General features: G+C 53.7%; 12 protein-coding genes across 12 annotated transcripts; 8 read left to right on the top strand and 4 right to left on the bottom strand.

The window, feature by feature from the left end:
• The first annotated feature begins 2,692 nt into the window (after positions 1–2,692).
• Positions 2,693–3,447, top strand: BO86DRAFT_97279 (uncharacterized protein). Its single transcript, XM_025677836.1, has one exon. It carries the CDS (start codon positions 2,853–2,855, stop codon positions 3,282–3,284), a length of 432 nt encoding a protein of 143 aa, XP_025527329.1. The 5' UTR covers positions 2,693–2,852; the 3' UTR covers positions 3,285–3,447.
• On the top strand, positions 3,308–6,028 carry BO86DRAFT_389428 (uncharacterized protein). The gene has a single exon (XM_025672130.1). It carries the CDS (start codon positions 3,658–3,660, stop codon positions 5,782–5,784), a length of 2,127 nt encoding a protein of 708 aa, XP_025527328.1. The 5' UTR covers positions 3,308–3,657; the 3' UTR covers positions 5,785–6,028.
• A 161-nt stretch (positions 6,029–6,189) lies between these two features.
• BO86DRAFT_456420 (uncharacterized protein) lies at positions 6,190–7,476 on the top strand (the record flags this gene model as incomplete). Its single annotated transcript, XM_025677164.1, has 2 exons — positions 6,190–6,616; positions 6,804–7,476. The coding sequence occupies exons 1-2, from the start codon at positions 6,237–6,239 to the stop codon at positions 7,474–7,476; spliced, it is 1,053 nt and encodes a 350-aa protein (XP_025527327.1). The 5' UTR covers positions 6,190–6,236.
• A 764-nt stretch (positions 7,477–8,240) lies between these two features.
• BO86DRAFT_419196 (arylsulfotransferase family protein) lies at positions 8,241–10,081 on the top strand (the record flags this gene model as incomplete). The annotated part of the gene is made up of 3 exons (XM_025675111.1): positions 8,241–8,621; positions 8,692–9,816; positions 9,881–10,081. The coding sequence occupies 3 exons, from the start codon at positions 8,241–8,243 to the stop codon at positions 10,079–10,081; spliced, it is 1,707 nt and encodes a 568-aa protein (XP_025527326.1).
• A 196-nt stretch (positions 10,082–10,277) lies between these two features.
• BO86DRAFT_399847 (GPI anchored serine-threonine rich protein) lies at positions 10,278–11,256 on the bottom strand (the record flags this gene model as incomplete). Its single annotated transcript, XM_025673667.1, has 3 exons — positions 10,278–10,584; positions 10,893–10,991; positions 11,102–11,256. 3 exons carry the CDS (start codon positions 11,254–11,256, stop codon positions 10,278–10,280), a joined length of 561 nt encoding a protein of 186 aa, XP_025527325.1.
• A 1,282-nt stretch (positions 11,257–12,538) lies between these two features.
• On the bottom strand, positions 12,539–13,961 carry BO86DRAFT_339284 (mitochondrial 37S ribosomal protein uS2m). The gene is made up of 3 exons (XM_025669009.1): positions 13,903–13,961; positions 13,632–13,829; positions 12,539–13,561 (listed from the first exon to the last, which is right to left on the bottom strand). Exons 1-3 carry the CDS (start codon positions 13,928–13,930, stop codon positions 12,756–12,758), a joined length of 1,032 nt encoding a protein of 343 aa, XP_025527324.1. The 5' UTR covers positions 13,931–13,961; the 3' UTR covers positions 12,539–12,755.
• A 534-nt stretch (positions 13,962–14,495) lies between these two features.
• On the top strand, positions 14,496–15,372 carry BO86DRAFT_389423 (uncharacterized protein; the record flags this gene model as incomplete). Its single annotated transcript, XM_025672129.1, has 2 exons — positions 14,496–15,176; positions 15,242–15,372. A coding segment is annotated over exon 1 (568 nt), but the record flags the coding sequence as incomplete, so codon positions are not given.
• Positions 15,373–15,800: 428 nt separating this feature from the next.
• Positions 15,801–16,933, bottom strand: hel10 (putative high expression lethality protein Hel10; the record flags this gene model as incomplete). The annotated part of the gene is made up of 2 exons (XM_025674461.1): positions 16,189–16,933; positions 15,801–16,113 (listed from the first exon to the last, which is right to left on the bottom strand). The coding sequence occupies exons 1-2, from the start codon at positions 16,488–16,490 to the stop codon at positions 15,801–15,803; spliced, it is 615 nt and encodes a 204-aa protein (XP_025527322.1). The 5' UTR covers positions 16,491–16,933.
• Positions 16,934–19,056: 2,123 nt separating this feature from the next.
• On the top strand, positions 19,057–20,399 carry BO86DRAFT_419194 (putative phosphoglycerate mutase family protein; the record flags this gene model as incomplete). Its single annotated transcript, XM_025675110.1, has 4 exons — positions 19,057–19,082; positions 19,686–19,876; positions 19,964–20,186; positions 20,285–20,399. The coding sequence occupies 4 exons, from the start codon at positions 19,057–19,059 to the stop codon at positions 20,397–20,399; spliced, it is 555 nt and encodes a 184-aa protein (XP_025527321.1).
• Positions 20,400–21,126: 727 nt separating this feature from the next.
• BO86DRAFT_389419 (putative 60S ribosome biogenesis protein Rrp14) lies at positions 21,127–23,190 on the top strand. The gene has a single exon (XM_025672128.1). The coding sequence runs from the start codon at positions 21,431–21,433 to the stop codon at positions 22,847–22,849; it is 1,419 nt and encodes a 472-aa protein (XP_025527320.1). The 5' UTR covers positions 21,127–21,430; the 3' UTR covers positions 22,850–23,190.
• Positions 23,191–23,547: 357 nt separating this feature from the next.
• Positions 23,548–24,992, bottom strand: BO86DRAFT_389416 (NuoI/complex I 23 kDa subunit family protein). Its single transcript, XM_025672127.1, has 3 exons — positions 24,672–24,992; positions 24,222–24,487; positions 23,548–24,149 (listed from the first exon to the last, which is right to left on the bottom strand). Exons 1-3 carry the CDS (start codon positions 24,947–24,949, stop codon positions 24,019–24,021), a joined length of 675 nt encoding a protein of 224 aa, XP_025527319.1. The 5' UTR covers positions 24,950–24,992; the 3' UTR covers positions 23,548–24,018.
• Positions 24,993–25,241: 249 nt separating this feature from the next.
• On the top strand, positions 25,242–26,399 carry acpA (acyl carrier protein). The gene is made up of 6 exons (XM_025672126.1): positions 25,242–25,602; positions 25,719–25,736; positions 25,829–25,909; positions 25,966–26,014; positions 26,078–26,116; positions 26,180–26,399. The coding sequence occupies exons 1-6, from the start codon at positions 25,384–25,386 to the stop codon at positions 26,185–26,187; spliced, it is 414 nt and encodes a 137-aa protein (XP_025527318.1). The 5' UTR covers positions 25,242–25,383; the 3' UTR covers positions 26,188–26,399.
• Positions 26,400–26,970: the final 571 nt, after the last annotated feature.

Raw genomic sequence — 26,970 nt, 5'->3', positions numbered from 1 at the left:
TTAACTGATGTTAAATTTCATAATTCGCAAGCTGCAACGCGCATGCAACATCATAGGTGCACTATGCCCTAGTAATAGTGGTCTACCGTCGTGGTTTGTTGGATTATCTAGCCATTGGGGGGTGCGGGGAAGAGGAAGAACTTAAGAGAAGGAACTACTACGAGTATGGAAGCAGCTAACTTAGAGTATACTTATGTTGTCACGCAACTGATCATTGCACAGAGCATGGCAGCCACACGTGCATGGCTATTTTGGTGTGAGGTTAGTCTAAGTGCCCTGTACGGTGAGAGGGGCAGGCAGATTCGTTGTGAGATCTTGTTGTATTGAATAAGAGGAGAGCTCCACTGCCTGTCTACCGTGTATCACACGCTGTGCGAGTCATTGATCACTCTTCATCTATTAGCTTCCTGTGACGACTGCTGGCCTATAGGATTTGTCGCTGGGGCTGTCAACTCCATTAGTAGCTTTCCTTTTCACTGCAATACGACCAGTTGCACCTCATGAGACTCCATTAAACGAATGGCACTCGAGTTGCCGAGTCAGGAACAGGAAGAGATAAGTTAGTTCTGAGATGCACTACTGTACTGTACATATGGCTGAGAATTTAGGCCTCAGAAAAAGGGACGCTACAACAAAAGTTGTCACACCATGGATTCTGACCATTGAACGTTATTCTAGAACACATCACAAAGGACACTAGAATGTCCACCAGTCGCGGAGGATTCGGAAGTGCAGCAACCCTCCAGTGATAGCGCCTCCAACACATGGGCGGCCCAGCACTCGATTATGCCGACGAGGTCATAGTGAACTCAATTGCGAACTATATTGGGCAAAAGTGGAGCACGGAGCAACGGACGGCGCGGGTGACGACGAGAGTGGATGATGTAACGACATCGGCCGGTGGGCAAACGCGACGATCAGGTCGATCTATCATATGAGGGAGGGGGGCAGACGGGCAGACGGGCAGCAGGCTTGACGGCGAGAGGAAAGACAATGACCATGTGTGACAAAGCTAATTCAGGATAGATGGGATCCGATTCCATGGAACAAGCAAATATGGCTCAATGTTGGGCCTTTTTGAGGGGTACATACATTGCACTTGTTGACATCGCGGTAAGCGAGTTCTTTCCTTTGCATTGGTTTGGGGGTGGAAAGAGAAGTATGAGCGAGAGATTGGCAGATAGAGACTTATGCTTTGAGAACCGGGTATCTGAGGTTACTATACGATACCGTGGTGGTACTCGTACTTTGTGGTAGGTCTTGCGGTAGGTAGCAGGCTAGCAGCAAGCAGCAGCAGCAGCAAAGCAAAAACAAAAGCACAAGCAACAGCAACAGCAGCATGGAACAGAGAGAGAAAGCAGCATCACTTCAACTGTTTCAGGAATAGTGGACAGTTTAGCGCAGGCGGTACCCCGGCCATCCATGGACCAGTCCAGGCCCAGGATTCTTCGATTCAGGCTCCACTCGTCTGGTTTAGAAGTTCAGGCAGTCATCATGGATAGATGATGATTCGACCTGTATGGCAGGCTCACCACAAGAATCAACAATCAATCAACACAGGCAGCTGCTCGCATAGAACCATGAGTCGGAATCGTGGGGACTTGCAGCTTGGCTGTACGCTGCTAACTCTCTCATAGGTTGAAGGGCGAGTTGAGCAATGGTACGGAGTACCAACAGAGTCAGTATCAGAGGATGTATCAGTAAATTCAGTAGTGGACGGAGTGCGCAGAGTAGGTAGAAAAGTGGACTCCCCACCCCAGAGTGAATTAAGGCGGTAAAAACCCCCTCCCACCTCTTTCAGTACAGTAGTAACTTAGTGCCAGTGACGATGATGAAAGAAGAACCCCATTTCCCTCTCTTTAGTCTTTTCTCCTCCCCTCGTCTTCCCTACTTTCTCTACCAGTGCCAGTGCCAGTGCCATACTATTATCCCCGTTGCTCTAAAATAAGTCAATCAATCAATAGTAACTAACACTAACACTAAATCACTAACAAAACAACAACACATTCTCTCTCCCCTTCCCCCTCCTTCTCCTCTCCTCTCCTCTTTTTCTTACTCTTCTTGTTGTTTGCGTTCCTGTAATCGTTGGTTACGTTTTGTCGTTCATATCATCTTCTCCCTTGAACACCTCTGGGAATCCCTCGATTCCGCCCTCTTCTCCCAGCTTCTTTGTTATTCCCTCGACTGCTCTCTCTTGCTCTCTCCACCCCATCCATCATCCACTCTCAACCAGCTTTCTTCATCATTGCCAAATAACCTTTCACATTGCTTAAACCGGTTTGGTCCCTGGTCGGAAGACAATCTTCGCCTGGTCCACATTCATTGGACTCCGAATCCTCCCTCCCGTTTTAGGTTCCTGTTTACGGGCCATTATTCTTATTGCTCTGCATCCTGTGAATCCTGAATCGTGCTGTTGAGTGGGCTATTCTGGACTGGATTTTTTTGGAATTCGCTCCTCTCCTTGTCCAGCTCGTTCCCTATCTTTTTCTCTCTTTCATCCTCTTCTACTTCTCTCGCTCCCTCCCTCAACATCTCCCCCCCTCTCTGTTTCTCTTCCTTGGGCTGCGCCCTTAACTTTCTTCTACTATCCAGGCGACAAGCCAAAAAGAAGTGACCCAATCCACTGGACGCATCAACCCTGCTGCTTGTATCCCTCCAATCCCCATTATTAATAGATTACGCCACTGTCCGTGGAATTTGCCTCCCGAGTGTCACTCGCCGCGCCTGCTTCCAGGTTCCCTTTCCTGTCGCAGCCTGTCTCTCCGTCTTACATGTGACCTCAACTGGGAAAAAAAGAAAGAGGAAACAACAAAGTACGGACACGCTTCCCAACTCCGTATTCTTATTATTATATGATCATTATTATCCGTGTCATTATCATTCCCCGTTATCGTTCTTCGGCTTTATTCCCACCCATTCCCTATCACCACTACCACCACCACCACCACTTACTAACTTACCAACCACTTCTTGCGCCCTACGACACTCTTCTTCTATTCTACTTCCTACTTACCTTATCACACCGACCACTTCTGCAACTATTATACCTACCCCTACTACCCCTACTACTGCTACTATCTACCTACCTACTTACATCCCTTTCTCCCCACCCACCCAACTGCTCTAACCTACTGCAACTGCTATTGGAACATCTTCCTTGTCTGGGTCGATTACGCTATCAACAAATCAATTTGAACAATTTTGCCCTTCTCATCACCGCGTGGTGCATGCTTACTACCTACCCTTCGGAGCTACCGGCATCTGTCTCTTTTTCGTGGGGGTGACCTTCTCCCTCCCTCTGACTCTTGCCCCGTGTTTCCTTCCCCCCCCCCCCCCTGCTGGGTTTCAGCCGGTCGCAAACGACTTGTCCGACCCATCGGCAGCGACACGCATTCTCTCGTTGAGCGCTTCGCTCTACTTCGCTTTCTTCTCTCCTCTCCACATTTAGATCGGTCGCATTTCGCATACACTGGTGTATGGTCGTTCAGCGAAGCATATAATTAATCCTTGATTCGTTCGTGCGCACTCTTCTATCATCTAACAGACCTGGCGCATTTGTCGCAACGCAAGTCGCAAACCACAAGGACTTGCGACCACAACTCGCATGGCATGTTTCGGCTGCTACCCTGGTCCTCTGCAATTGGGGGAAACAAGGTGATGGCGGAGGAGCTGAAAATGCTTGCGACTCCGCCATGCCCTGCGCCTGGCATTAACGCCATCCCTCTGCCCCAGTTGAAGCGCAAGCGCTCCGATTCCACGGATATGACGCCTGGTCAGGATACTCCGGTTGCCACCAAGCTGCGCGTCGAGAACGCGCCGTGCGACTCGATCGCCATCGAGCAGGATATCTCGTCAGCCGCCACCGACACGGATACTGGGTCACTCGAACCGCCTAACAGTCTTCCGACAAATTCGCCGCCCGTGATGTCGCGATCGTCGCCGCCCCCTCCAAGTCAGAGCGCATCTGAACCTCCTGTGGTGACCAAGAACACCGGCGCACGGAAGGTAGATGTGGATACACTGCGTGAAACGCTTGAGGCCCAGCTTAGCTTGGAGGTGTTGTTAAAGCACAACGAACTTCGATTGATCGACCAAGAAATTGCAAAGTGCCAGGTCGCGTTGGAGCAGTTACGCCGATGCGCAGAGATCCCTTATCCGGGTTCGAATGTGGCGGGCTATTCGCAAGCTGTCAGCAGCGGGACGGGCATGGCAGTGTGGGCTCCCGAAAATGGACCTGCGCCATTGTCTCCAGCACCCTGGGGCGTCACTGATGGCCCGTACAGTCGCCATCTCGCAAGATGGCTAATCCCAGATCCTCGTTTCGATGGCGGGGAGCTAGAACCTGCTACCCCAATGACTGGCGGCCTAGCTAGTCCATGGACTGAAGGGCGCTCGACTCGTGGAAGCTGTGGGGATTTGGGTTACGTCGCTAGTAAGACGCGACCGCAACGAGGCACAAGTGGAAGATTGCAGTCTCTACCCAACGGCTACCCGCAGCCAAAGGACAAGTCTGGCCCAATGCTCATCCGACGAAAATCGGATAATCTACTCGTCAAGCTGGTGTGTCTGGATTGTCGCCGGGACAATTTCTCTAGTACGCAGGGATTCATCAACCACTGTCGTATTGCGCACAGCCGAAACTACGCTAGCCATGAAGCGGCGGCAGTTGAGTCGGGCGAACCTGTGGAAGTGGACGAGGCTGGCGCAGTAATTGGCGGCAAAATCGAAACTTCCAGCCCGGCCACAGCTGGTTTCATTCATCCGTTGATTCGGTCGGCGCATGTCATTGAGCCGCTTCCCAAGACGCCTACACCTGTATCCGACGCCACTGTGACTCCTCGAAAACGATCTAGCCCTGTTCGACAGACTCCCTCTGGAGTGGAGACGCCTCGAGCATCTAGCGCTGATCCAAAGACAATATCCGCTACGGCAGGCAAAGGTCCATTCATGTCTTCCCCTGCGACTCCTCATTTGTCCAATCTGATGAAGCTTCGGGGCGTTGCGGTTGACCTAGAACAACTGGTCGGAGATGCCAAAACTGTGGTAGACTTGAATGACTATTCTGATGATGACGATGGCGAGTCAGATGCCGGGTCCGTGCAACCCTCGGCGGAGATGAGTCAGGATCAGACACCGCTGGGAGCCCGTGCGGGCAGGCAACCGATGCGTACGACAGCCTCGCAGGCGACAAGTCGTCGCCCTGGTAGCCGAAAGGGACTGGATTCCCTGGATCACAGGCCCCCACCCCTGCAAACCTCGACACCGACCCGGTCTACTGCTTACCATTCGCCATATCCTTCCATGTCTTGTCTTCCTCAGGGCTCACAGAGGGGCCCTTTGCGAGAACTCGAAGGGACAGAACAAGCCTCGAATCTCAGTCCGAACACAGCCGAGTCAAATCAAGCCCCGAGTCTCGTGAGTGATGACGATGATTACGGCGATGTGTCGGATTCGGATCCGGGACCTAGTTCCTCTGAAGCAGGCGATCATGACGAAGATTTGGGCCATATTGATGTCGAGGATGGCGATGAGAATAGCGCGCGATCGGCTGCCGCTACTCCGGCGAAGTCAGATATGGGGATGGCAAGCACGGGGACGCCCCAGGCACCACCGTTATCGAAGTCGCTGCGACGTGGCAGCATTAAGAAGAAAGACCGACTAATGGCGACATCAATGGTTCCTCCATCACGCGGCAAGGAAGAGAAGCGGGTGAGCTTTGTCAACCCCGACTCGAACCCTGCCAAGGGTGACCCAAAGGAGAGTCCGGATGATGATACACGATAGAATTTCGCTTCATTTCGGGGCTAGACCCTCTGTCCTTTGTAATTCTGCTGTTATATTTCTCCCTCTTAACCTTTCCTGTATCAGACTTCGGTTCAGTGGATAAATTGTGTGGAAGAGGAAATCACGGAATGGGTTTTGGACAATTTTGTGCAGAAGTGCAGTGAGATGTTGATGGGAGACGGGCTCTACAGCTTATGATTAGACAACGAAGCCATCAATATGCAATGCTCAATGGAAATTCTCCTCTTGTAGCCTCATGGATATCTTGCATTTTTACAGTACTACATGTATGGGAGACGCAGTGGAGGGAGGATCGTTACCTAAGCATAATCTCCACGTCTGTATTGGTGCTAGCCGTACCACCACTGTGAAGCTTTGAACAACTCCTGTAGAATGATTCTATGTAAATCCCTAATATGCCAACTTGTCCTTGAATCACGACCACCATCACAATGACCACCCACGAAACCTATGACCCCGACCACATCACGAAGGAAACCTTCCAAACCCTTCTAGCGAGATACCCATCCACCGTGGAATCCACCACGCGGCGCAAAGTCACCACCACCACCACCACCACCACCGAGAAGAAATTCGGCGCCAGCAGTAGCAGGAGCAGACCCAAAAGCAAATCCGCATCCAAGGATCGTGCAACTGAAGATCCCGACGATGCGTCAGCGGCCGTGAAGACCTACCTCGCCCTCGACGAGTTCCGCTACACGATCCTCCCGGATGCAGTCCGTCAACGCGCCTCGACCACTCTCGCGGATGATGGGGAAGGAAGTGCGTATCTAGAGAAGGAGGAGTTGGTGCGTTTGGTTGAGTGGAAGATGTACGTTGTTTTGTTTTCCTCTTTTTTTTTTTTTTTTCTCCCTTCTACTTTTACTACCTAATGCCTGCTTTATCATTCCCCCTGCACTACTTCTCTGTTGTGATTCGAGGCTACCGGAGCATAACTCACCACCTCCTCAACATGGTTTCCTCCAACTACACAGCAGTACTAAGCGACATTTAAAAAGGAAACACGGAAAATTCCGCCCCGCATTACTGGGGATGATCCGCTCAAACCCCGACCGTCTGGTGCGGGAGGCGACGGGGTCGGCGTTTCGATTACTCGGGGATGCAGAACTGCGGGGGACGTTCCCGGGAACTGCGTTGGAGACGTTGACGGGCCCGTTGAGGGGCGTTGGTCCTGCGACGGGCAGTTTGGTGTTGTCGGTTTTGTTGTCGTCCGATGATGGTGAGGGGGACGGTGATGGGCAAGGGGTGCCGTTTTATAGTGATGATGTGTTTCTGTGGTTGTGTTTGAGGGTTTTCCCTGGCGGCGATTTGGGGAGGGTAGGGAAGGCGTTTAAGCCGGGGAAGAGCGGGGAGTTGAATGTTAAGTATACTGTTGGCGAGTATCGACAGTTGTGGGAGGCGGTGCGCAGGCTGAGGGCGAGGTTGGGGGTTGGGTGTGCGGAGATTGAGAAGGTGGCGTTTGTGGCGAGGTTTGGGGGTGTGGATGGGGTGGCAGAGAAGGAGGAGGAGGTGGAGGAGGAGGAGGAGGAGAAGGAGAAGGAGGGAATCAATCTTCAATATACCCGGGGGAAGAGGAAGCGTGGGAAGAATGAAGAGGAGGAGGAGAAGGAGAAGGAGAAGGAGCAAAAGGTTGGTGTGAGGAGAAGTACCAGAAGGAGAGGAGGAAAGTAGCATTAGCAAATGTATGCAGTGTATGCATCTACCTTCCAAGTTCATATCTGCACCTCCAATGCTTCTTTCTATACTCCATAATTCCCTAAACCAACCCCTCAGCTGTGCCTCACATAATAATGCATCATGTGTTCCCTTAGCGTCATATTCCATCAATCATCACAAATCCAAACTATGACATGGACCGCCCAGGTCGAAATGTATGGCTGCCGCCTTGCGAAGAGGTACAGTACAGTACAGCGTACGCTGCATGAAGCCGCGCAGCTGATGCAATCAGGAGGGGGGGGAAACAGTACAGTATAGCAGCACTTCTACGAGTTCATTCTCTTCAAAAGATTTATCTGCAGTACTTACTATCTGCTCGCTCAAGGCAGCTCTGCCGACGGATGCTCTTGTACAAACCATGGGTACGACGACAGCTGGAACTCTGACAACGAGAATTTCCGCGTGGTTCTCCACGACCTAAACAATCTAGCGTCGCCCCAAGTGGATTCAAGGGAATCTTGTTTACGTGGGTTCTGAACGACTGGGGACTATCAGTGGAACACAAGCCAACGAACGACGACCGCTAACGGGGCCGGTTCGGTTGAAACCGACGTTGACTCGTCAGTCGCTTTGCAATCCATGATCGACCGCGTCATGCTGTGTCCACTTTGGTTAGGATGGCTCACTTCAACCCTACAAGATGTTTTTCTCGCGGCTGTTCAAGGATTGCATTCTCCTTCTGTTCATTCTATCTCAAAACATTCTATCTCCGACCATAGATGGCCGCACTGCTGGTTTTCTGGGGCTTCCTGCCCTTACTGGCAACGGCCTTCTCATGGCACGGCCTCTGGTATGAACTGGGGTTGTTCGGCCCGCATCCCACGCTGAGTTATGAGTCGGTCGACATGCAGTCCCCCGAGGTTCATGTGAAACAATGGCATCCCGATTGCGAAGAAGGCTATGTCTTTCTCAGCCCGCGTGGTCATAGCTATCCCGAACCGGGACCCTTAGTCTACGACCACCGGGGGAATCTAGTCTGGATGGAGCGCGCATTCGGGGAGGTCATGGACTTGAAGGTACAGCAGTATCAAGGCCAAGATTACCTCACTTTCTGGGCCGGCGAGTATGATGGCACGCGAGGCATGGGACAGTACTACATGGTGGGTCTTACCGCAGAATGCTTAGTTGTATGTGATTGCCAGCTGAACTAATCATCTCACGCTTGAATAGCTGAATTCCTCCTACGACGTTGTCCAAATTGTCTCGGCCGCCAACGGTCATCAAGGCGACGTGCACGAGTTCAAAATCACCGACCAAGGCACCGCGATCCTGACCATCTACGAAATCTGCCAGGCGGATTTGAGCGCAGTCGGCGGGCCTGAAGATGGCTGGATATACGACAGCTTGTTCCAGGAGATTGACATTGAGACAGGCGAGCTTCTCTTCGAGTGGCGCGCACGCGATCACTATGCCATCGACGAATCGTACATCCCCTTCGGCGACAAGGGTTCCTCGCCCTCCCCACAGGATGCGTACGATTACTTCCATATCGATAGTATCGACAAGCATCCCAGTGACGGAAGCTACCTCATATCTTCCCGCTACATGCATACTGTCACCTGCATCAGTTCGACCGGGGAAATCCTGTGGGTGCTGGGCGGGAAGCGCAACACTTTCCGGGATATCTCCTCTGATGGCTCGGCAACGGGGTTCACCTGGCAGCACGACGCGCGCTGGTACTCGGACAATGTACTCACCCTGCTCGACAACGCAGCCTACGAGACCGGGTACACCTGCGACCATTCCCGGGGCCTCATGATCCGACTGGATTTTGCCGACTGGACCGCCGATACCCTCCATGTTTACGACAGCCCGGGCCGCTTCAGCAGCCACTCGCAGGGCAGCCTGCAAGTTCTCCCGCGAACCGGGAATGTGTTCATTGGCTGGGGGAAATCCTCCGCCTACACCGAGTTCAGCACCGACGGCGACCTCCTCTGCGATTTCCACTGGGGCCCTAGGGTCTTCTTCTGGTTTGGGTGGACCAAATCGTACCGTGCGCAGAAGTCCCACTGGGTCGGGCGACCGCGCGATCCGCCAGACGTCGAGGTGGATGAGACGGCGCACACGGCGTACGTGAGCTGGAACGGGGCTACGGATGTGGCGGGTTGGGTCTTGCAGCGGGCCAGCAATGGCAGTGCCCCGGAGGAGGAGTTCGAGAGCGTGCAGTACGAACCGAAGGAGGGGTTTGAAACGACCGTCAAACTCCTGGGGGAGGGTTACTTTCGACTGGTGGCGGTGGATTTCGAGGGCAATCACATGGGAGCGACGAGGGTGTTCGAGGCGTTTGAGGCATGGGTATGTTATCCGTTACTTCCTTCTTTCTTCCCGTGGCTTTGGATGCTGACCACGAGAACCATAGAACACAGCCGAAACCATCAGGTCGTCACTCTCCATTTTCTCCGAGGGAGTTTTCCAATGGACTCTAGCGGGGATCTGCGCCACGGGGGCCTTGTCGACGGCGGTGTGGACAGGGCGAAGACGAATACAGGAGACATTCCGATCAGCTTACCGGAGGTTGACGTCCTACTGGGGAGTCATGAAGTATGAACTTGCGTTTTGAATTTCTGCATGCATTCGATACCCATTCTACATCTGTTTAATTATCTAAAATATTTATCACAGCATTCGCAAATTAGACATCACATAATATCACAAAATTCTTTCATACATGGTACATACAAATCCATCCAATCCATCAGTTCATGCAGCAATTACATCCTACCCTCCCATCAAACAACATGCATGGTTCTTGTTAACTAAATCCCCCACACCCCCAAAACCACCGCCGCAACCCCCAACCCCAGCTCCAATCCAGCTGCAGCACCGGCACCTGCCGCCGCACCCGCCCCGGAAGACTCGACCGCGGTGGCCGTGGCCGACGCGGCGGTCGTCTTGGCGGCGGCGGTGGTGGTGGGCGCGGTCGTCGTGGTCGCCGAGGAGGTCTTGGTCACCTTGGTGGAGGTCGAGTACAGCAGCGAGTTGGCCTGGGCGGCGTTGCAGTAGGGGACTTGTTGCTGGGTAACGGTGTAGCGGCCCGGGTCGGAGGGGCAGTCGTTGTAGCAGCTTTTGGCCCGGGAGAAAGGTTAGTGTAAGTTTTCGGGGGAAGTGTGTAGAAGCTATGCGTTTGGCTTCGGATAGTGTGCGTGAGGTTGATCTGGTATGGTAATGGTGTATAGGTATGGCGGGTGGTGATTGAGTGGTGGGTGGGTGAGCGGTATAGATGTATACAGCAGCCGACACCACAAGACAAGAACACCCACCCACGCACCCACCACCCCCACCACGACACCCACACTAATGACCAAAACGCAAGCATCCCAGAGAACAACGAGAATTCTGGGGCAGGGAAAAGAGTCAAGGGGGGTGCATACGTCAAAACATTCTGACTCTGCGTACACAGACAATCCCAGTCGTTCTGCGCGCAGGCGTCCATCTGCGGTTGGAGTTGTTTCAGGCACGCATCGAGGATACTGTTCCCCTCGTGTTAGTTGGGTTAACTAGCACACTTGGGCTCGGGATTCGGAGGGTCTCTTGATTGGGAGCTTGGGTTGGGTTAGGATAAGAAGGAGAAAATACGTACCTCTTTGCGCACTGCGCGGTATCCCCTGTGCTGGCTGCCGTTGTGGCTGCTGGCGCTGCGGCGGCAGCAGCAGCAGCAGCGGCAGCAGCAGCATTCGGGGATGCGGCGACGAGGGAGGCGGAGGTTAGGAGGAGGGGGAGGAGGAGGAGGTGCATTTTCGCTTTGATTTCTTTGCTGTGGGTTGGATCTGGAGTTGTCAAAGGAAAGAGATGGAGGGAGAGGAGGGAGGAGGGAGAGCAGGTAGCTCAGGAGCTGGATTTATACAACCACTGTCCCCAAGGAAGAGAGAGAGGAAGGGGGGAATAAGTAGCAGGTACAAGAAAGAAAAAAAATATGGGATCGTCGATATGTCATACCAGGAATTCAATATCGATCCCTGCTCTAACCTCATCCAGATCGTGGTTACCCTGTGGGTGTGGACTTGAATACGAAAGGAAACCATCGCCATACTGGTATGCTCACAATCGAGAACTACCCTTCCAGGCTGGCCTCCTGCATCGAACTATCACAGCCACACAAGCACCGCGTTCGGGGTTCTGTGCCAATCAGGTGGCCCTGGTCCGGGATGGAATTATTGATAGGGTTGCATGAAGGATACCGTCCTCAACCGGTGGAGGCTAATGGATAGTTGCTCTGTACTAGGTGTAGTCTAGGGCTACCACGTCCCTACCGCTCAGTCCCTGCATGGGAACGGTAGTAGGAGATACATCTGGATCGGGTAGGGTGGATATGAGAGGTCAGATGGATGAGCATAAGTCTGGAGAAGAAGGTTTGAAGGGTCTCGCATTGTTGGTTTGCTCCCCCATAGTGGTGGAGTTGATCATTGGCTTGACTTGACTTTGAACACTGCTCGGGTGGTTGATTGTCTATTGATTATTGACTTTAATCAGATTGACTGGTGCAGTGGTTATGTGACTTGCCGAGTTGATAGTAATCTAGTAGTGGTCCGAGGACAGAAAGTCACAATAGACCCAGCGGAGGAAGCATGCCGCTACCCGTGGCTTTTGTACACCGTATGATGAGCACGCCGGACGACTCTCGCTCGATGTTCCTGTAAAATCTGACCCATCGTATGATGGTGACTCGCTCAAGTTGGCGCTCTGGCTTCGGACGGACTGGTTATCACTACTAGGTACTCCGTACCCATCAACTACCGGTCAGTCATGTCTGGATCATATGCGCCGCGACGACACGAGCGCCGGTACATGATTAAGAGCGAGGCAGCCGCTGCTGGTTCAGTGCACAGGGCAAGTGGATGTTTGCACGGGAATACAATCATCTCGCTGGCCATACTTGGAAGTGCTCCCAGATTCCCCCGGGAAGTTAACCACGTATATCCCATGTGGAATCGGCATGCAAGGAGAAACTAACCACCCGTCACTCTACCTATCCAAGATCTCGAACGGGATTTCATGATGGATGGCACACGAGAACAGTCCGTTTAACAGTAGAATCAGATAACCCCAGGATGATAAAGATATGATTCACATGACATTTGTTGATACATGTACGCAACGCAACACCAGAAGGGGAACATGGAGAGAGGGAAAACACCAAAACGTTTATATGTCCTATACAGTACAATCCCAGTCAAAGGGTAGGCAATCCAATATCAGAAAGAAATTACGTAGCGCCGAGTCTTCATTCCCACCCCTCAAGAACCCTCTCCCTGATCGGTTTCCCTCCCCGCCCGCCGGAACGGGAGTTCGGCATTTCTAAGGGGCTGGTAAAGAGTCTCACCCATCCTCGCAAGTTCTAACCGCCGCTTCTGACCGGCCTCTCCGGCGCGTCCCAGGACGCCCGCAATGAGGCCGACGGCCCGCATACTGTCATCGTTCGAGGGGATCGGGTAGGTGACGCGGGTGGGGTCCGCATCCGTGTCGATGATGCCGATGGTGGGGACGTTGTTGAGGCCACACTCGTGCAGGAGGACCGTGTTCTCCAGGGGGTTCAAGCAGACCACCAAGTCCGGCTTGAGCGAGGGCCGCGAGGCGGCCACCTCCTTGAAGGCCGGCAGCTCGTCGTCGTACATGTTCACCACCTTCACCTCGCAGTGGCCCAGGATGACTTTCCCGTTGGTCAAGCTGCCGGGGATCCACCGCTCGAAGAGGTGGTAGCCCTTGGCCCGCTCGGCGGCCCGCACCACCGTCAGCTTCTGGCCCTTCCGGGTGCCGACGAACAGGATCAACCCGCCGCGGGCGGCGACCTCCTCGACGACCTTGGCCGCACGCCGTAGGTACGCGGCGGTCACGTCCAGGGAGATGATGTGGACGCCCTCGCGGATACCGTGGATGTAGGGGGAGTTTTGCGGGTTCCAGCGCGAGGTGGAGTGGCCGAGATGGGTCTGGTTGGCGAGAAGCAGTTCGAGGGTGATGTCGGATGGTTTCGGGGGGTCGAGGAGAAGATTGTCGGGGTGGTATTTGCCTACCACGGTGGTTCCCATTTTGCGGAAGTCGGACTCTATTCAAGATAAGAAGAACATCGGATGTTAGTGTTGCCGTCCGGACTCGTGGACATGGGGTGTACTAACTGCGCTGTAGGCCCTTGCCCCAGGCAGCCTTCTCAGATGTCATTCCATATTCTGCTGGCGACCCAGGCTCCGAGGGTATTCCACTGGGAGTAGCAGTCACCCGGGGGGCTTGCTGCATCGGAGTGTCGACAATCGTCTCGGTGGAGGAGAATCGGGCCCAGACGCGCGATTGGCAGTTGAGCGCACCGAGCTGGCGGCCTGCAAGACAGAGAGAGCGTCAGTCATCAGGATACAACGTTCAATAGAGCCGAGATAGCAGACAAGAACTCACTTTGCCGCAAACATTGCCGAACAATCATGGTGTACTATACAGAGCAGTTTTGTTCCCTTCCGCAAATGTCGAAGGGAATCTTCCGCTCGAACTTTTGATCGGGCTTGGCCGCACAATTCTGCCCCAGGCACCCAGGATCACACGCTAATCCACTTCGGGCCAAGCCTGGCTGCCTCAGGGCGACGATGTATGATCCATCTATTTCCAAGGTATCTCACCTTCTTCTCGTCCATATCATGGAGGCCTATTCACCAAGTCCCATTCCATACAATCGTACTGTACAGTACCAGACAGGAATAGACACTGCTGAACTGGCCACAATAGACACCGAATCTCAGACCGGAGGGATAGGTACAAAGACCACTCTGACGGCACAACAATTACTTGCGCGACTAAGACCATGGGATTATACTCCGAGACCGAGACTATCACCCTCCAGGTCTAGTAATAAAGGACACTCTCCTTTATCTTGCTGCGGTCAAAGAGCTCACACACATAAAGACAATGTGATTCCTAGAACACTGGGTCAATCTAGATATAAATATGCCGTGCCTGGCAAGCAGGCTCTCCCAAGCGGAAAAGATAGAGTCATTCGCCTGATAACCTGACTAACCTGCACTGCACTATCTACTTTATATACCGCCGCTCATTACAACATCGACCATCCCCAATTCAACCCGCCACAAAATGATCCAACCCGGGGAGATCTCACTGCACCCAGGGGGCTGCACCCCCGACGGCGGACGCTCGCTCGGCTGCTTGTATGACCGGCAGCGCGAGGTCGCATACCAACTCGGCTCGAGGAGCACGCCCTGCACGACGATGTTCTACATGCTGGGCCCGGGGGACCTGCTTCTCGAGGAGTTCCCCTGGGCCCGCATGGAAGAACTGCTCAAGCACATCTTCCTGCAGGCGCGGCGCGAGAACCCGGACTCGGCCCTCATCGCCGGGGAAATCAGCACCGGGGCATGGTGTCGCTTCTATCGCGAGGTCCTCCCCACGGACGGCGCCGAGCATCGGGTCCGGGGCATCTACCAGCACCGACTCGGCGGGAAGACGACCTTCCATGAGGACGAGGACGAGGCCTTGATCGAGCTGCTGGAGGGCATCGCCCATGCCGGTTTCCCCTCCGTAGACACGTTGCTGGGTCTGCACGAGATCCTCACCAGACACAGGCAGGACGCGGTGAGTATTCCGGGCCGTGCTGAGAGACGCAGGATTGAGAGATGCTGGGAACGCAGACACACGACAATAACGTAAATGCGCTCATCATCCTGGTGTCAGATGTCAATCAGTGGTTCAAATGCAAGTCCTCCTACTTGCTGGGACAACTCATCACCTCATGACTCAGTAGGTCCCGGTCGACCAATGGTTGTAGTACTTGTCCTCCCGGAAATGCATGAAATCTAAAGGCGGGGTTGGGTTGTCGGGACTCGGGTGTCGTAGGGACGGTCACCCCGCCATCTCACCCCCTCTTTGGAGCGTTGACAGATAGGTTTCTTATAATTTACTTATGACATTCATGAAAACATATTGTATCTTGCATCTACAGTTACATTTCTTCTGGAGCAAAAATTCTCGGATTTGCGGGGTCAAAGGCAGTACGATCCTTTGTAGCGTAGCCACTAATAAGCTAAATATGCTGGCAGACCCAGCATCGGTATCAAGTTTCAAGTCCAATCCCTAGTATCAACACTTCAGGAGGCAATCCAGAGAAAAGCAGAGCAATCTTGAGCGCAAGAAACGGTTGTTGGAAGAAAAGACTAGGATTCATTTCCCATACCCCGGCCGGCCGTGACAAAAAAAGAAAAGGGCAACAAGTAGATAAAAAGGCTCAGTCACATCGAATGAAGCAGCAGCAAGGTCATGAGATCAAGAACAGGCAACGGAGGAGCCGTCTATTTCTTGAAGAAGCTGCCGAACTGGTCCATCATACCACCGCCACCGTGGTGAGAGCCGGGAGGAGGGGGGCCACCGGGACCACCGTGGGGAGGGTAGCCGCCGTACTGCTGCTGCTGCTCCTCCTCCTTGTGTCTGTGCTTCTTGATGGCGTCCTCAGCGATACTTCCGATGATGGCACCACCGATGGTTCCGAGGATCCCGTGATCCGCCTTGTGACCGGCAAAGCCTCCCGCAAGCCCACCGGCGAGGGCACCACCGAGGCCACGTTCGCCATCCTGAGCGCCACCAGGGGCACCCTGCTGGTTGTACCTAGAAAAGAGAAAAGAGCATGTCAGTCACCATGATACCTTGGTGTAGAGGGAAAATCAATGAGGGTGAGCTTACTCTCCACGCTGGTCCTGACCGTACTGCTGCTGACCGTGCTGGCCGTACTGTTGCTGCTGGCCGTACTGGCTCTCACCACCATACTGAGACTGCTGTCCGCTGGAGCCATAGTAGTCGTTGGCAGAGCCACCCTGGCTACCGTGCTGCTGGCTGTGCTGGTTGTATTGGTCGTAGCCCTGCTGCTGTCCATAGCCCTGCTGCTGGGGGTAGCCGCCCTGTTGGTAGCCACCCTGCTGGTAACCACCCTGCTGGTGGCCGTAGTAGCCACCCTGGCCCTGGTTGTACTGATCGTAGCCGGACATAATGTGTGTGTGTGTGTGTGTGTGTGTGTGTGTGTGTGTGTGTGAGACGAAGAGGGGTAAATCGATATGGATGTGTGATGTAAGTGTTTTTATCTGACTTCTAAGTCGGAGAAAGGAGGAAAGTGGGATAGTATGATGAAGGACTGATGATGGGAACGAGGGGCACCTTAGGCTTTTATAGTGGGAGATTTGGCCACTTTGATAAGCTGATCTGGCACTACTACGGCACTACAGGGCTGAGCAGGCGCAGTCGGATCCTTCTGGCCTTCCTGGCTCTTCCTGTGAATTGCTGGGGACGAGCCCCACCATGAATTCACTGTTTCCCACTGTTTCCCTCTTCTCCGTTCATGCCAAGCCCTGCGAGATTTACTAGGCAAAACATGCCAAAACATGCCAATCTTACCTCTCTCCGTATGACTGAGCCACACTGCGGTCAGAAAAACAACCCCATGCAGGACAGTACTGGCCCCAATTCCTTTGCCCCCCCCCCCCCCCCCCCCCCCCCCAGCCCTGGACATGATTACCTCTCTGGGTTCAGTAAGTGTTGTCTTTGGGGTGTTCTGATGTGAGAATTGTTCTGAGTTTACGCAAGAGCGGTGACCCGTACGGATGACTCCCCCGCCACGATGAGGTGTGGGGTGGCTGTGCGCTCTTGCAGCCATGTGTTTCTTGGGATGGACGCAGGGCTGAGACCGATCACCAATGCTAAGTGAGGTACTCCTGACACTGCCGCAATATCCAGGGCATCTATAGTGTGCCTCGATGGTGACTTTCCAAGTCCCATGCTACCGAGTGTACCTAAAGATACACTCACTGGTACTGTACCAGTACATCGATGCGCCACTGGGGCAACGATCATCCTTGGTCACAAACATGCGGCCATCCGATTTCGAAAACTTGGCTGGTAAGGCTGGAAACCGTCGTGCACATTCAGGCATCAACTCCTGCATAAGTTACTTCATACCGCAGTCACTGTGGCGCAGGTGTACTTGGCACAGCCTCAAGGAACGGCTTGGCCGCAGTACGACGGGTAATGGCGTGATGCCGATAGCCCGAGCCTGTAATGCCAAGACTGCGATTCTATGGGGCTCGGGATGAGCTCTTCGATTTAGAGTACGAGTACGGATAGTCTCCCTCTCCCTAGTGGGAGTCTATCGCATTTCCGGATCCTCGGGTAGATGGAATTAAAGGTGCTTTTGCAATTTGGAGCTTGCCGAGCCTCCGTAGAAACTAGGTACCCCCTAAGTAGAAATGTCGATGTCCTATTTTTACTAACAGGGGTTCAAGTGTGCATCCCATCGGAGACTCCGTCGTTCCCGCACGGCACGTAACAGGCAGACATACACTAGCGGAAATTTTGGTCTGACATCTTCCGCTGAGATATACGTAACCGGGGGGGCAGTGAATACGTGCGGAAAGTGGAGGAAACAGTCCCACGTAGACCACTCAGATGCTGGTAAGCCCACTGTGGCTGGTTTCCCTCGGGTCTCAACCTCTGGAGACCGTGGAAAATTGGGGCTTAGAGCCGAGCACACACTAGAATAGAAGATCCTCAGCTGAAGGATGCAAGAGAGAGGATATAGGTACTCGAAGCGATCACAAGCCTTGTGGAAGGGGCTTCTAGAATAACTCATCGCTTGCTGATCAATCAATCAACCCCTCCCCTTTTCGGTCACCTGAAAGGATTGGGGCCCGTGCTGTCGGCTCAGTATCCGAGGCAACTCGACAGTCACAACCCATCTTTTCTTTTGAGGCGGAGGGGTATCTCAAATCCACCTACAGTGGCTTGGTCTCGGATGAACTGCTGATATCTCCCCGATTAAGGAGAGGAACAACTGCCCAGGCTACAGTACTAACGTACAGTAGTCGATAGACCCAGACTTGGACCCCAATCTAACACATCATAAGCGGTAGTTATTTATCGAAGCGGAGAGCCCATCCCAAGGAACTGACTCTCAGTCCGAGCTTGTTCATAGTGTCTTCCTATCCGAGCCAACTTGAAAGCTTAATTGTTCCCTCACAGGCTCATGCAGAGCAGCAGGGAGGCTGCCTGAGCGTCTGTTCGCGGAGCGCGGGGAGAGCGCACGGCAACTTACGAGCACCTACCTACCTGTGCTGTACATACAAACCTACGGCAGGTATAAGTAGATCCGCAGCTCCTCGATGCCGCCTCAAGGCTACCTTGCATGCGACATACAACAAACGACATTCTCAATCTCCACGGACATCACCAGTCAGCAGTGCAAGGCAAAGTACAAAGCAAAATGCAAGGGTAATGGACTTCTTGATAGCCATGTTGCAAGATCCTGCTCATCAAGCTTTCCTTCCAAAGCATATCCCCCCGACTGAAGATAACTGCTATAGCGTATCCACATTTCAGCCTCCTACAGAGTTCCGTGACAAAAACCCCCACGGTCCTCACTCATGGCTCGAAAACAAGCAGTATCAAAACAGCCGGCCAGCTCACATCATCTGACTCTGACTGGGGAGGACACACCACTCACCGCAGATCGACCTGTTTTAAGGTTATGAATTCTGTGCCCCGAGAAACCCTCAGCTGGGCTCCATGGATCGTCGCCTGACCGATCGGATGTCCCAATCAAAGTCAAAGCTTCCATGTTGCACGAGATCGAGAGGGCCCATCTCAGGGGACTCGTTATCTCCTCGTCAAATAAATTTCCACAGTCTACTGGTCGCGAAAAATTCGCTCATAGCAGCCAACAACAGGTTCAGCAGCCATCTTGCGTATGCAGCCGCCTGGTCGCCTGCTGCCCTGCTGCCCCCCCCCCCCCCCCCCCCCCCCCCCCCCCCCCCCCCCCCCCCCCCCCCCCCCCCCCCCAAATCTGCATTGCGTCGATCGATAGTGTGTTTTATGATCGACCAACCCTCAGCTTGCTTGCTTGCTCCATATTTAAATCTCCACGCGTACCCTCCCTCACCTGGCGAATACTCGGCCGATGTACATATATCCCGAAAGCCCTGACGACTCTCCCGCACGTCGCGATGCGCAAGCGGACATCCTCTCTCCCTCGATGAGAAGACACCATAGATTCGAGATATAAAGCACTAGAAATGACCCGGCGGTAGCTGTGATCACCGCTATCAGCTCTCATACCATATATACAGTATCAAGATGATCGCCTCTCAGCTTGCCAATATTCTATACCTGCTCACTGCATCCACTCTGACCCTGAGTGCCTCCATCCCACCCTCCCAACCGACGAAACCAACCATCTACCTGATCCGTCATGGGGAGAAGCCCCCGGATCCCAGCGACAGCGGTCTCAACGCCGACGGCTTCAAGCGCGCAGAATGTCTGCGTTCCGTCTTCGGCGCCCACTCACCATATGATATCGGATATATAATGGCACCACACATCAACTCCCGTAAGCAACTCCAGCCAGCGGCGCCCCCCTCCCTCTTTTGGTGAACTCCCCTTTGGTCGCAAAGCATTGACCCCGATACGGATATAGTCGGCCAACACCGGCGCTCCTACGAAACCGTCCTCCCGCTCGCCCACGATCTCTCCCTGCCGATCGACACCTCCTGTAAGCGCAATGACGCGAAGTGCGTGGCGCGGAAGATCCGTCACTACCGGGGGCCCGGCAATATCCTGATTTCATGGCGGCATGGAAAGATGGCGAATATCGTCCGCGCCTTGGGCTCGGATGACCCACCCGTTTATCCTGAAGAGCGGTGAGTTCCAGACTCTCCCTCGTGTACGAGAATGGAAGAACCAGTTACGCCTCGTGGATTTCGGGTGTGGGTGGCTGATATATTGAGGGTTCGACTAGGTTCGATTTGATTTGGACGATTCCTTGGCCGTTTGACAACATTACCTCGATTGAGAGTGAGAGTTGTGTTGGTTTAGATGACAAGGGATCCGACGCTGAATTCTTGGAGCTTTAGAGGCTGGTAGTGCCGAGGTAGATGGCTCCTGTTGCCCGATACTAGGCACATTGCGGGGTGGATATATATTCATGATGTAGATTCGAGATGTATCACAGAGTAACACCAGAGTAAGAGGTTCACAGAGATGACAGAACTGAAATATACTACAAATACCGTTAAGGATCGCAGTCTGTGGGCTGATTCTGCATCTGCTGTCATTCATTGAATTGAATGCTGTATAGTTTCAGAGTGCAGATCTGGTCACATTGAAGTCCAGATCATGATACGTAGTGGGTGTAAAGGGCACGTGGTCCATACTTCCAGTGACATCCCGGACTTACCAGTTGCCGGTGATAAGGCCGACCGATTGACCCAACTGGAAGACATGAGTACTTAATTATCTTGTGTGCGCAGGCGGTGAAGGCGGTGAACAGCCGAGCGGAGAACCAGCAATGCCAAGATTTCAACCTGCCCACCCAATTTTTTCGTGGTATCGCGGCTTTCGTTACCTCGACCCCGAGCGTTGCCCTTTAGACCCATTAACCCCCCAGTTTCAGCGCTGGTGTTTGCTTCTCAAGTTCTTTTGTGTTCTTGGACAGCCTGCTGGTTTTTTTGTCTCTCGCAGAAATGGATGACATCGAGGTGTGTTGCCCCGTGCACTGCACTGCTCTGCTGTGTGCCTGATCCCGAGATTGACATTTTTTTCTTCTCATCAGGAACGGTTGCGAGACCACGCCCAGGCCTTCGATGGTCTGTTGTCGCTAATCCCGGCAAAGAACTACTACGGTGAAGATGGCAGTGTACGTTCTCACCTTGGTTTCTCCTTTTCTGCTCCAAGCAAAAAACCCCTCCTGTCCTACGTCTCCTCTCCTACTCTCTTCTCCCTTGTCCCTTCCCCCCCATCACTATCCAGCCGCTGCCCAGGACGTGGCTGACCGCAACCCCTGGATTAGGACCAATGGCAGCGGAAAAAGCAGACCAAGGAGCAAGCTCGCGAAGCCAAGCGGGCCAAGTTAGACCCCGATAATGTCAAGACGGCCAAGGATGTGATGGACGAGAACGCTCGTAAGCGCAAGCGGAACGAAGAGAAAGCTGGAGAAGACGCCTCGTCCGAGGACGGAGAACTTGGCTCCGAGCAGCCCCGAGAAGGTCTGAAACGTGGTGACGCAAAGTCCAAGAAGCAAAAACAGGCCGAAGACTCGGCAAACTCGGATGCCCAGGCCAAGTCGAACGAGGCCGCCGAAGCGCGCAGAAAGTTGAAGGAAGAGAAGAAGGCACAGAAGAAGGCCAACCAAAAGGAGAAGAAGAAGGCCAAGGACGCTGCCAGGAAAGCGAAGGAGGACGAGCAAAAGTCCAAGCAGGAGCAAACATCTACCGCCGAGGTTGCGCAAGATTCAGAGTCTGCCCCTGCCAGCAAAAATGAGGACAACGAAGTGGAGGCTGAGGACAGCGATGAGAGCGACGCCGCCGAGGGCGTTGTTCCCGAAGAGGGGCTCTCACTCGAGTTTAACGAAGAACCCGAAACCTCTTCGTCGACCCCCAACTCCTCTGGATTTGATGCGTCCAATCCCCAGTCCGGCAGGTCTTCCATCTCCTCCGTCGCCCCCTCGACCGATGCCCCCAAGTCCTCCACCTCCAACGACCTCAAGCCCCTCAAGGCCACTTCCGAACAGTTGAAGCAGCGGCTTCAGAAGCGCCTGGACGAGCTCCGGGCTGCTCGTCACGCCGATGGGTTGAATGGCAAGCCCGCCCGCAACCGCCAAGAGCTTATCGAAGCGCGCCGACAAAAAGCCGAGCAGCGCAAAGCGCACAAGAAGGAGCTGCGTCAGAAGGCCCGCGAGGAGGAACAACGGCTGAAGGACGAGGCCATGGCCCGCCGCTTCTCTCCCGGCGGATCCGGCTCCCTTCTTGCCTCTCCGCGCTCCCCTGCCGACTCGGTTGGCTCTTCCAGCAATGCCAACTACTCCTTCGGTCGGGTGGTCTTCGGCGACGGCCAGCACGCCGACCCCACGCTCCAGAACGTCCGCGATCAGCCCAAGCGGCAGGGTGCTCATCACGACCCGGCCGCCGCCCTCAAGGCTGTCGAGGCCAAGAAGGCCCGGCTGGCGTCCATGGACGATGAGCGGCGGGCCGACATCGAGGAGAAGGACATGTGGCTGAACGCGAAGAAGCGTGCCCATGGCGAGCGGGTCCGCGACGATACGTCGCTGCTGAAGAAGGCACTCAAGCGCAAGGAGACGGCTAAGAAGAAGTCCGAGCGCGAGTGGAGGGAGCGTATCGACGCCGTCAAGCACGGCAAGGACATGCGCCAGCAGAAGCGCGAGGAGAACCTCCGCAAGCGCCGCGAGGAGAAGGGAGGCAACAAGGGCAAGAAGAAGCCCGCCGCCGGCGGAGGCAAGAAGAAGGCCAGACCGGGCTTCGAAGGTAGCTTCAAGGCTAAGGCTGGTGGCGGTGGGAAGAAGAAATAAGTGACCAGGACCTAAGGTAGTCCTTCGCCGTTGCCCTTCCTTCCTTCCTTCTCCGACCTCCCACTGCATCTTCTTACCATTGCCGTTTCCCTCTCTTCCTCCCTCATTGCTATCCTCCATACCCTGATTGAGCGGTGATATTCTCCCTGGTGATCCGTCGTCGTCGTTCCTTCCCAAGTATGTAATATCATCTACCTTCCACCCTACCCTACCCACCACCACTACGATACCTTACCTACTCCTTCAATTCCACCTCCCCCCACCACCACCTTCGATATCTCGAATACAACCAGGAGACGGGAGGGGCAAGGACGAATCAATCACCAAAACCAAAAAAGAGAGACAAAAGCAGATGTGTGTGCTTTTTTCCCCATAAAAAGTTTGCTTTCACTAAAAAAGGGAATGGGTTGTGTTGTTGAGTGCGGGTCATCATTTGGAGATATGGTGTTCGGGGAGTTCTTAACATTTTCAAACTCTGGGGGGAATTCTTTTTTACTTACCTATTTCTTTGTTCATTCTTGTCCTCTCAAAGTTATGTGCATATGTGCATAGGCAGCGTTCCTACTTCATCCGAAACACATTTGTTGATACGAATTTGATACAATCTGGTGTCCCATTCAGGAATGACTGATTCTCTTCTGTCTGGTTTCTTCTTCCGTTCTAGAACAAAGGGGCAAAAGAATACTTCTTTGATTTGGAAATCCCTAGGCAAAAGAACCGGAAACGGCAGTGTAGGTAAACAGACACATATAATCGAGACATGCAGAAAAAGATAGATATCCTTCGACAATCGAAGAAGACACACAATAGCAGACAGACCAGAGAAGTACCAGAGCCGGAGATTTCCGGGCAACTGCAGAGGACACCCCTCTGGGAGTGAGCCCGACAAATACAGATGAGAAATCGGGTTGGGGTAGGGGTTGCGAGCGTTAGTTTATGTACAAGGTGGGTAATGGAAGGCTAGAGCAGCCGAGTCAACTTGACGGGATGAGAGACCACCACCCTACTCTTCCACTCTCTCAATAATTTGAAAAAACACATTCCCTTTTCTTCTTCAGTGCTTAAACCTCCCCAGCATACCGACAGATGGGAGCGGATACTTTCGTTAAGATTCTACTCCTCATGTCGGCAGATGCTGGCTGAACATCGTCGTCTAACACCAAAGCGGCTTAACGGTAAGGAGCATCGGCTCTGGCGGCAGCGGCAATCTCAGGCTCCCACTTGTCACCATTAGCCAGGAGCTTCTCCTTGTTGTACAGCAGCTCCTCACGAGTCTCCGTGGCGTATTCAGCGTTGGAAGCTACAGGTGAAGGTCGGTCAGTCACGCGTCCCAACGGTACGGTCCAAGGGCGACTGGGAAGGCCAAACTCACTCTCAACGATAGCGTCCACGGGGCAACTCTCCTGGCAGTAGCCACAGTAGATGCACTTGGTCATATCGATATCATAACGGGTCGTCCGACGGCTCCCGTCCTCACGCTCCTCGGCTTCGATAGTGATGGCCTGGGCCGGGCAGATGGCCTCGCAGAGCTTGCAGGCAATGCAGCGCTCTTCACCGGTGGGGTAGCGACGCAGGGCGTGCTCACCGCGGAAACGAGGAGAGATGGGGCCCTTCTCGAAAGGGTACATGATGGTGTAACTGTCGAGGGTTCTTCGCGTTAGCGGATGATTCGGGTCCACGAGGGGGAGCTCCGGCAGAGGGAGGAGCCAAAGCTCAATTGACGGCGAGTAGGTGTGTGATGGGAGGATAGGGTCGGGCTTGAGTGGCCCACCGTCGAGGTTCGGGGCTAGCGGGAAGCTTGCGAAGGCAGGGTGGCACCTACGGAGGTCTGAAGAATTGCTCCAGCACGACGTACATGCCGCGCATCAGCTCGGCCATGAGGAAGTACTTGGTGGCCTTGTCGAGGGCGGACTCAGAGGACTGGTCCCATTTCTGCGGAGGGGGCAAGCGGAAGCCTGGTTGGGGAGGACCAGCTGGCGTAGCTGCGCGGGCGACTGAGGAGGAGAAGTTTGCGATGGAGCCGATGGGCGTAGGACGGAGAGCGAACGGCGATGGGCGGGAATAGGCCAGAAGCCTGGCGACAGACTTGGTGGAGGCCATGGCGAGTGGAGTTTGCCTGGGGGGGGGGAGGGGGAGGATGAGGGGGAGGGGAGAGGAGGAATCAATTGAGGGAGAAGGGAAGGGAAGTTCAAATGGATTGATGCAGTGCAGGTGGTCACCGTGCCTTTCCTGGTAGCAAGTTCCAGTCAAGTCAGTTTTGGTTCAGTTTGCACTCTTCCAAAATGAATTGGGCTTAGGTCATGGCTTTCTCCCTCCCGTTGATTGGCCGGCGGCAGGATTTTGCTGCTCCGAGCCGCAACAGAAACCATCCGTCGACTTATTCAGTCTCCATCTCAACCCAGCCCAGAGTTCACTCACTCCCATCTGCTAATCTATCACTTTCACTCAGCCTCTTCTCCGTTCTCCCTCCCCACCCCCCACACTTCTTCTCCCCTCTTAATATCTCCCCCTTGGGTATTCTCACATATCTCACCATGTTCCGCGCCGCTGTCGTCCGCTCCCTCCGGGCCTCTGTCCCTCGTGCCGTCAAGACTGCGGCTCCCTTCCAGATCCGTAGCTCTGCTGTCGCTCGCCCGGCCCAATTCGCTCCTCGCTTCGCCTACCAGGGTGTCCGTCTCTACTCCGCTCCTGCCGGTCTCAACAAGGAGGAGGTCGAGGGCCGCATTGTCAACCTGTTGAAGAACTTCGACAAGGTGCGTCAAAGTCACATTCCAGGGCCGTGGATGAAGGTCCATCAGCGTGTTGTCTCGCATCACCGAGAATTATCAGAAGAGCATGAACTGACGTATCTGGATTCAATGCGCCTTAGGTTTCCGACGCCAGCAAGGTTAGTGATTCGAGTCGATACCCGCTAGGCTCCGGCTTCGGGCGAAAATCCCTCGGTAAAGGGTTCATGTTTTAACCATATATACTCGGTAGATCAACGCCGCTTCTCACTTCACGAACGATCTCGGTCTGGACAGCTTGGATACCGTTGAGGTCGTCATGGCCATCGAGGAGGTACGGCTGCCGCATTTGGTTTTGCCGTGATCGCGCGCTTACTGACCTGCCTGCAGGAGTTCAGCATTGAGATCCCCGACAAGGAGGCCGACTCCATCCACAGCGGTAAGTCACTACAAACATCGAAGAGAATTGACCGAGTCGAGAACTGATCGCCTTCCGCTACAGTCGACAAGGCTGTTGAGTACATCCTTGCCCAGCCCGATGGTGAGTTACCCCTCTTCTCCTTCAATCCCATTATCTCCGAGCTTGCGACTAACATGTCTGCAGCTCACTAAATACCCGCGTAATGAGGAATCGGGAAGTTGTTGGAGGATTAGAATAGAAGAAATCGAAAGGGGATGATGGCGTGCATCTACAGGAAACTCGCCACTGCGGAGACTCCGGGTAGCTGGGGATGCTACCCTGTATGCTGATACATGCCTGTGCTCTTTCATACTCTACTATATCGTGTATATCACCTTTGGGAATGCCGTTCTGACCGATATGATACTTTGTGGGGGCTTCGTCGCGTAGCGTGTGTAAGTGATCTCAGGCTCGCCCTTGACCTTGAGTAGAGCGAAAAGCGAAAAGCCATCATTGAACCAGACTCAACGCTGTATATGATGAGCGAAAATCACCGTGAGCTATAGAATGTCGAGGACCAAAGACAGATTAGAGTCATCTCCATCTTGAAGGGCAATTATAATCTGATATGATGCGATCCTGGGGAGATGACGTGGAGTGACGGGGGCCGATATGGGGAATGTGGAAGGAGACCGACACGGTGGGCGTGCTAGTTGTCTTCGCAAGGCGGATGATTTTATAACTGTGCAAGCCATTTATTTCAACTTGCAATGCGTGATACCATCAATTGATTGTCTATAAGTGCCAGGGTCATTGTTCAGGAAGTGAAGACAGGCCAGGCCGGCTGTCAAAAGCGTCGCGGGCAATTCCGTCACCGGAGGAGCAACAATAGCAACACTAAAAGCAGCCGCGACGAAGCGCCAGATAGTCTTTAAGATTAGGAGAGTAGAGAGTAGTTCTGCTGCTGAAGTTAGAAGTTGTCTCTCTTTCCTTCT

This window comes from Aspergillus japonicus (genome assembly GCF_003184785.1).
Source record: "Aspergillus japonicus CBS 114.51 unplaced genomic scaffold BO86scaffold_26, whole genome shotgun sequence".
In the NCBI taxonomy this organism is placed as follows: domain Eukaryota; kingdom Fungi; phylum Ascomycota; class Eurotiomycetes; order Eurotiales; family Aspergillaceae; genus Aspergillus; species Aspergillus japonicus.
The sequence above is the reverse complement of the archived record's forward strand: the minus strand, read 5'-3'. Positions and strand labels throughout refer to the sequence as shown.

Excerpts from the sequence above, each read along its gene's own strand:
- BO86DRAFT_97279 (XM_025677836.1), top strand. The coding sequence starts at position 2,853 with ATGATCATTATTATCCGTGTCATTATCATTCCCCGTTATCGTTCTTCG.
- BO86DRAFT_389428 (XM_025672130.1), top strand. The coding sequence starts at position 3,658 with ATGGCGGAGGAGCTGAAAATGCTTGCGACTCCGCCATGCCCTGCGCCT.
- BO86DRAFT_339284 (XM_025669009.1), bottom strand. The coding sequence starts at position 13,930 with ATGATTGTTCGGCAATGTTTGCGGCAAA. Across the intron at positions 13,830-13,902 it reads TCGGCAATGTTTGCGGCAAA|GCCGCCAGCTCGGTGCGCTC; the intron begins GTGAGTTCTTGT and ends TCTGTCTTGCAG. Across the intron at positions 13,562-13,631 it reads GGGCAAGGGCCTACAGCGCA|AGTCCGACTTCCGCAAAATG; the intron begins GTTAGTACACCC and ends TATCTTGAATAG.
- BO86DRAFT_389419 (XM_025672128.1), top strand. The coding sequence starts at position 21,431 with ATGGACGAGAACGCTCGTAAGCGCAAGCGGAACGAAGAGAAAGCTGGA.
- BO86DRAFT_389416 (XM_025672127.1), bottom strand. The coding sequence starts at position 24,949 with ATGGCCTCCACCAAGTCTGTCGCCAGGCTTCTGGCCTATTCCCGCCCA. Across the intron at positions 24,488-24,671 it reads GAGCAATTCTTCAGACCTCC|TTACACCATCATGTACCCTT; the intron begins GTAGGTGCCACC and ends AACCCTCGACAG. Across the intron at positions 24,150-24,221 it reads CGTGGACGCTATCGTTGAGA|CTTCCAACGCTGAATACGCC; the intron begins GTGAGTTTGGCC and ends CTTCACCTGTAG.
- acpA (XM_025672126.1), top strand. The coding sequence starts at position 25,384 with ATGTTCCGCGCCGCTGTCGTCCGCTCCCTCCGGGCCTCTGTCCCTCGT. Across the intron at positions 25,910-25,965 it reads TCGTCATGGCCATCGAGGAG|GAGTTCAGCATTGAGATCCC; the intron begins GTACGGCTGCCG and ends ACCTGCCTGCAG. Across the intron at positions 26,015-26,077 it reads GGCCGACTCCATCCACAGCG|TCGACAAGGCTGTTGAGTAC; the intron begins GTAAGTCACTAC and ends CTTCCGCTACAG.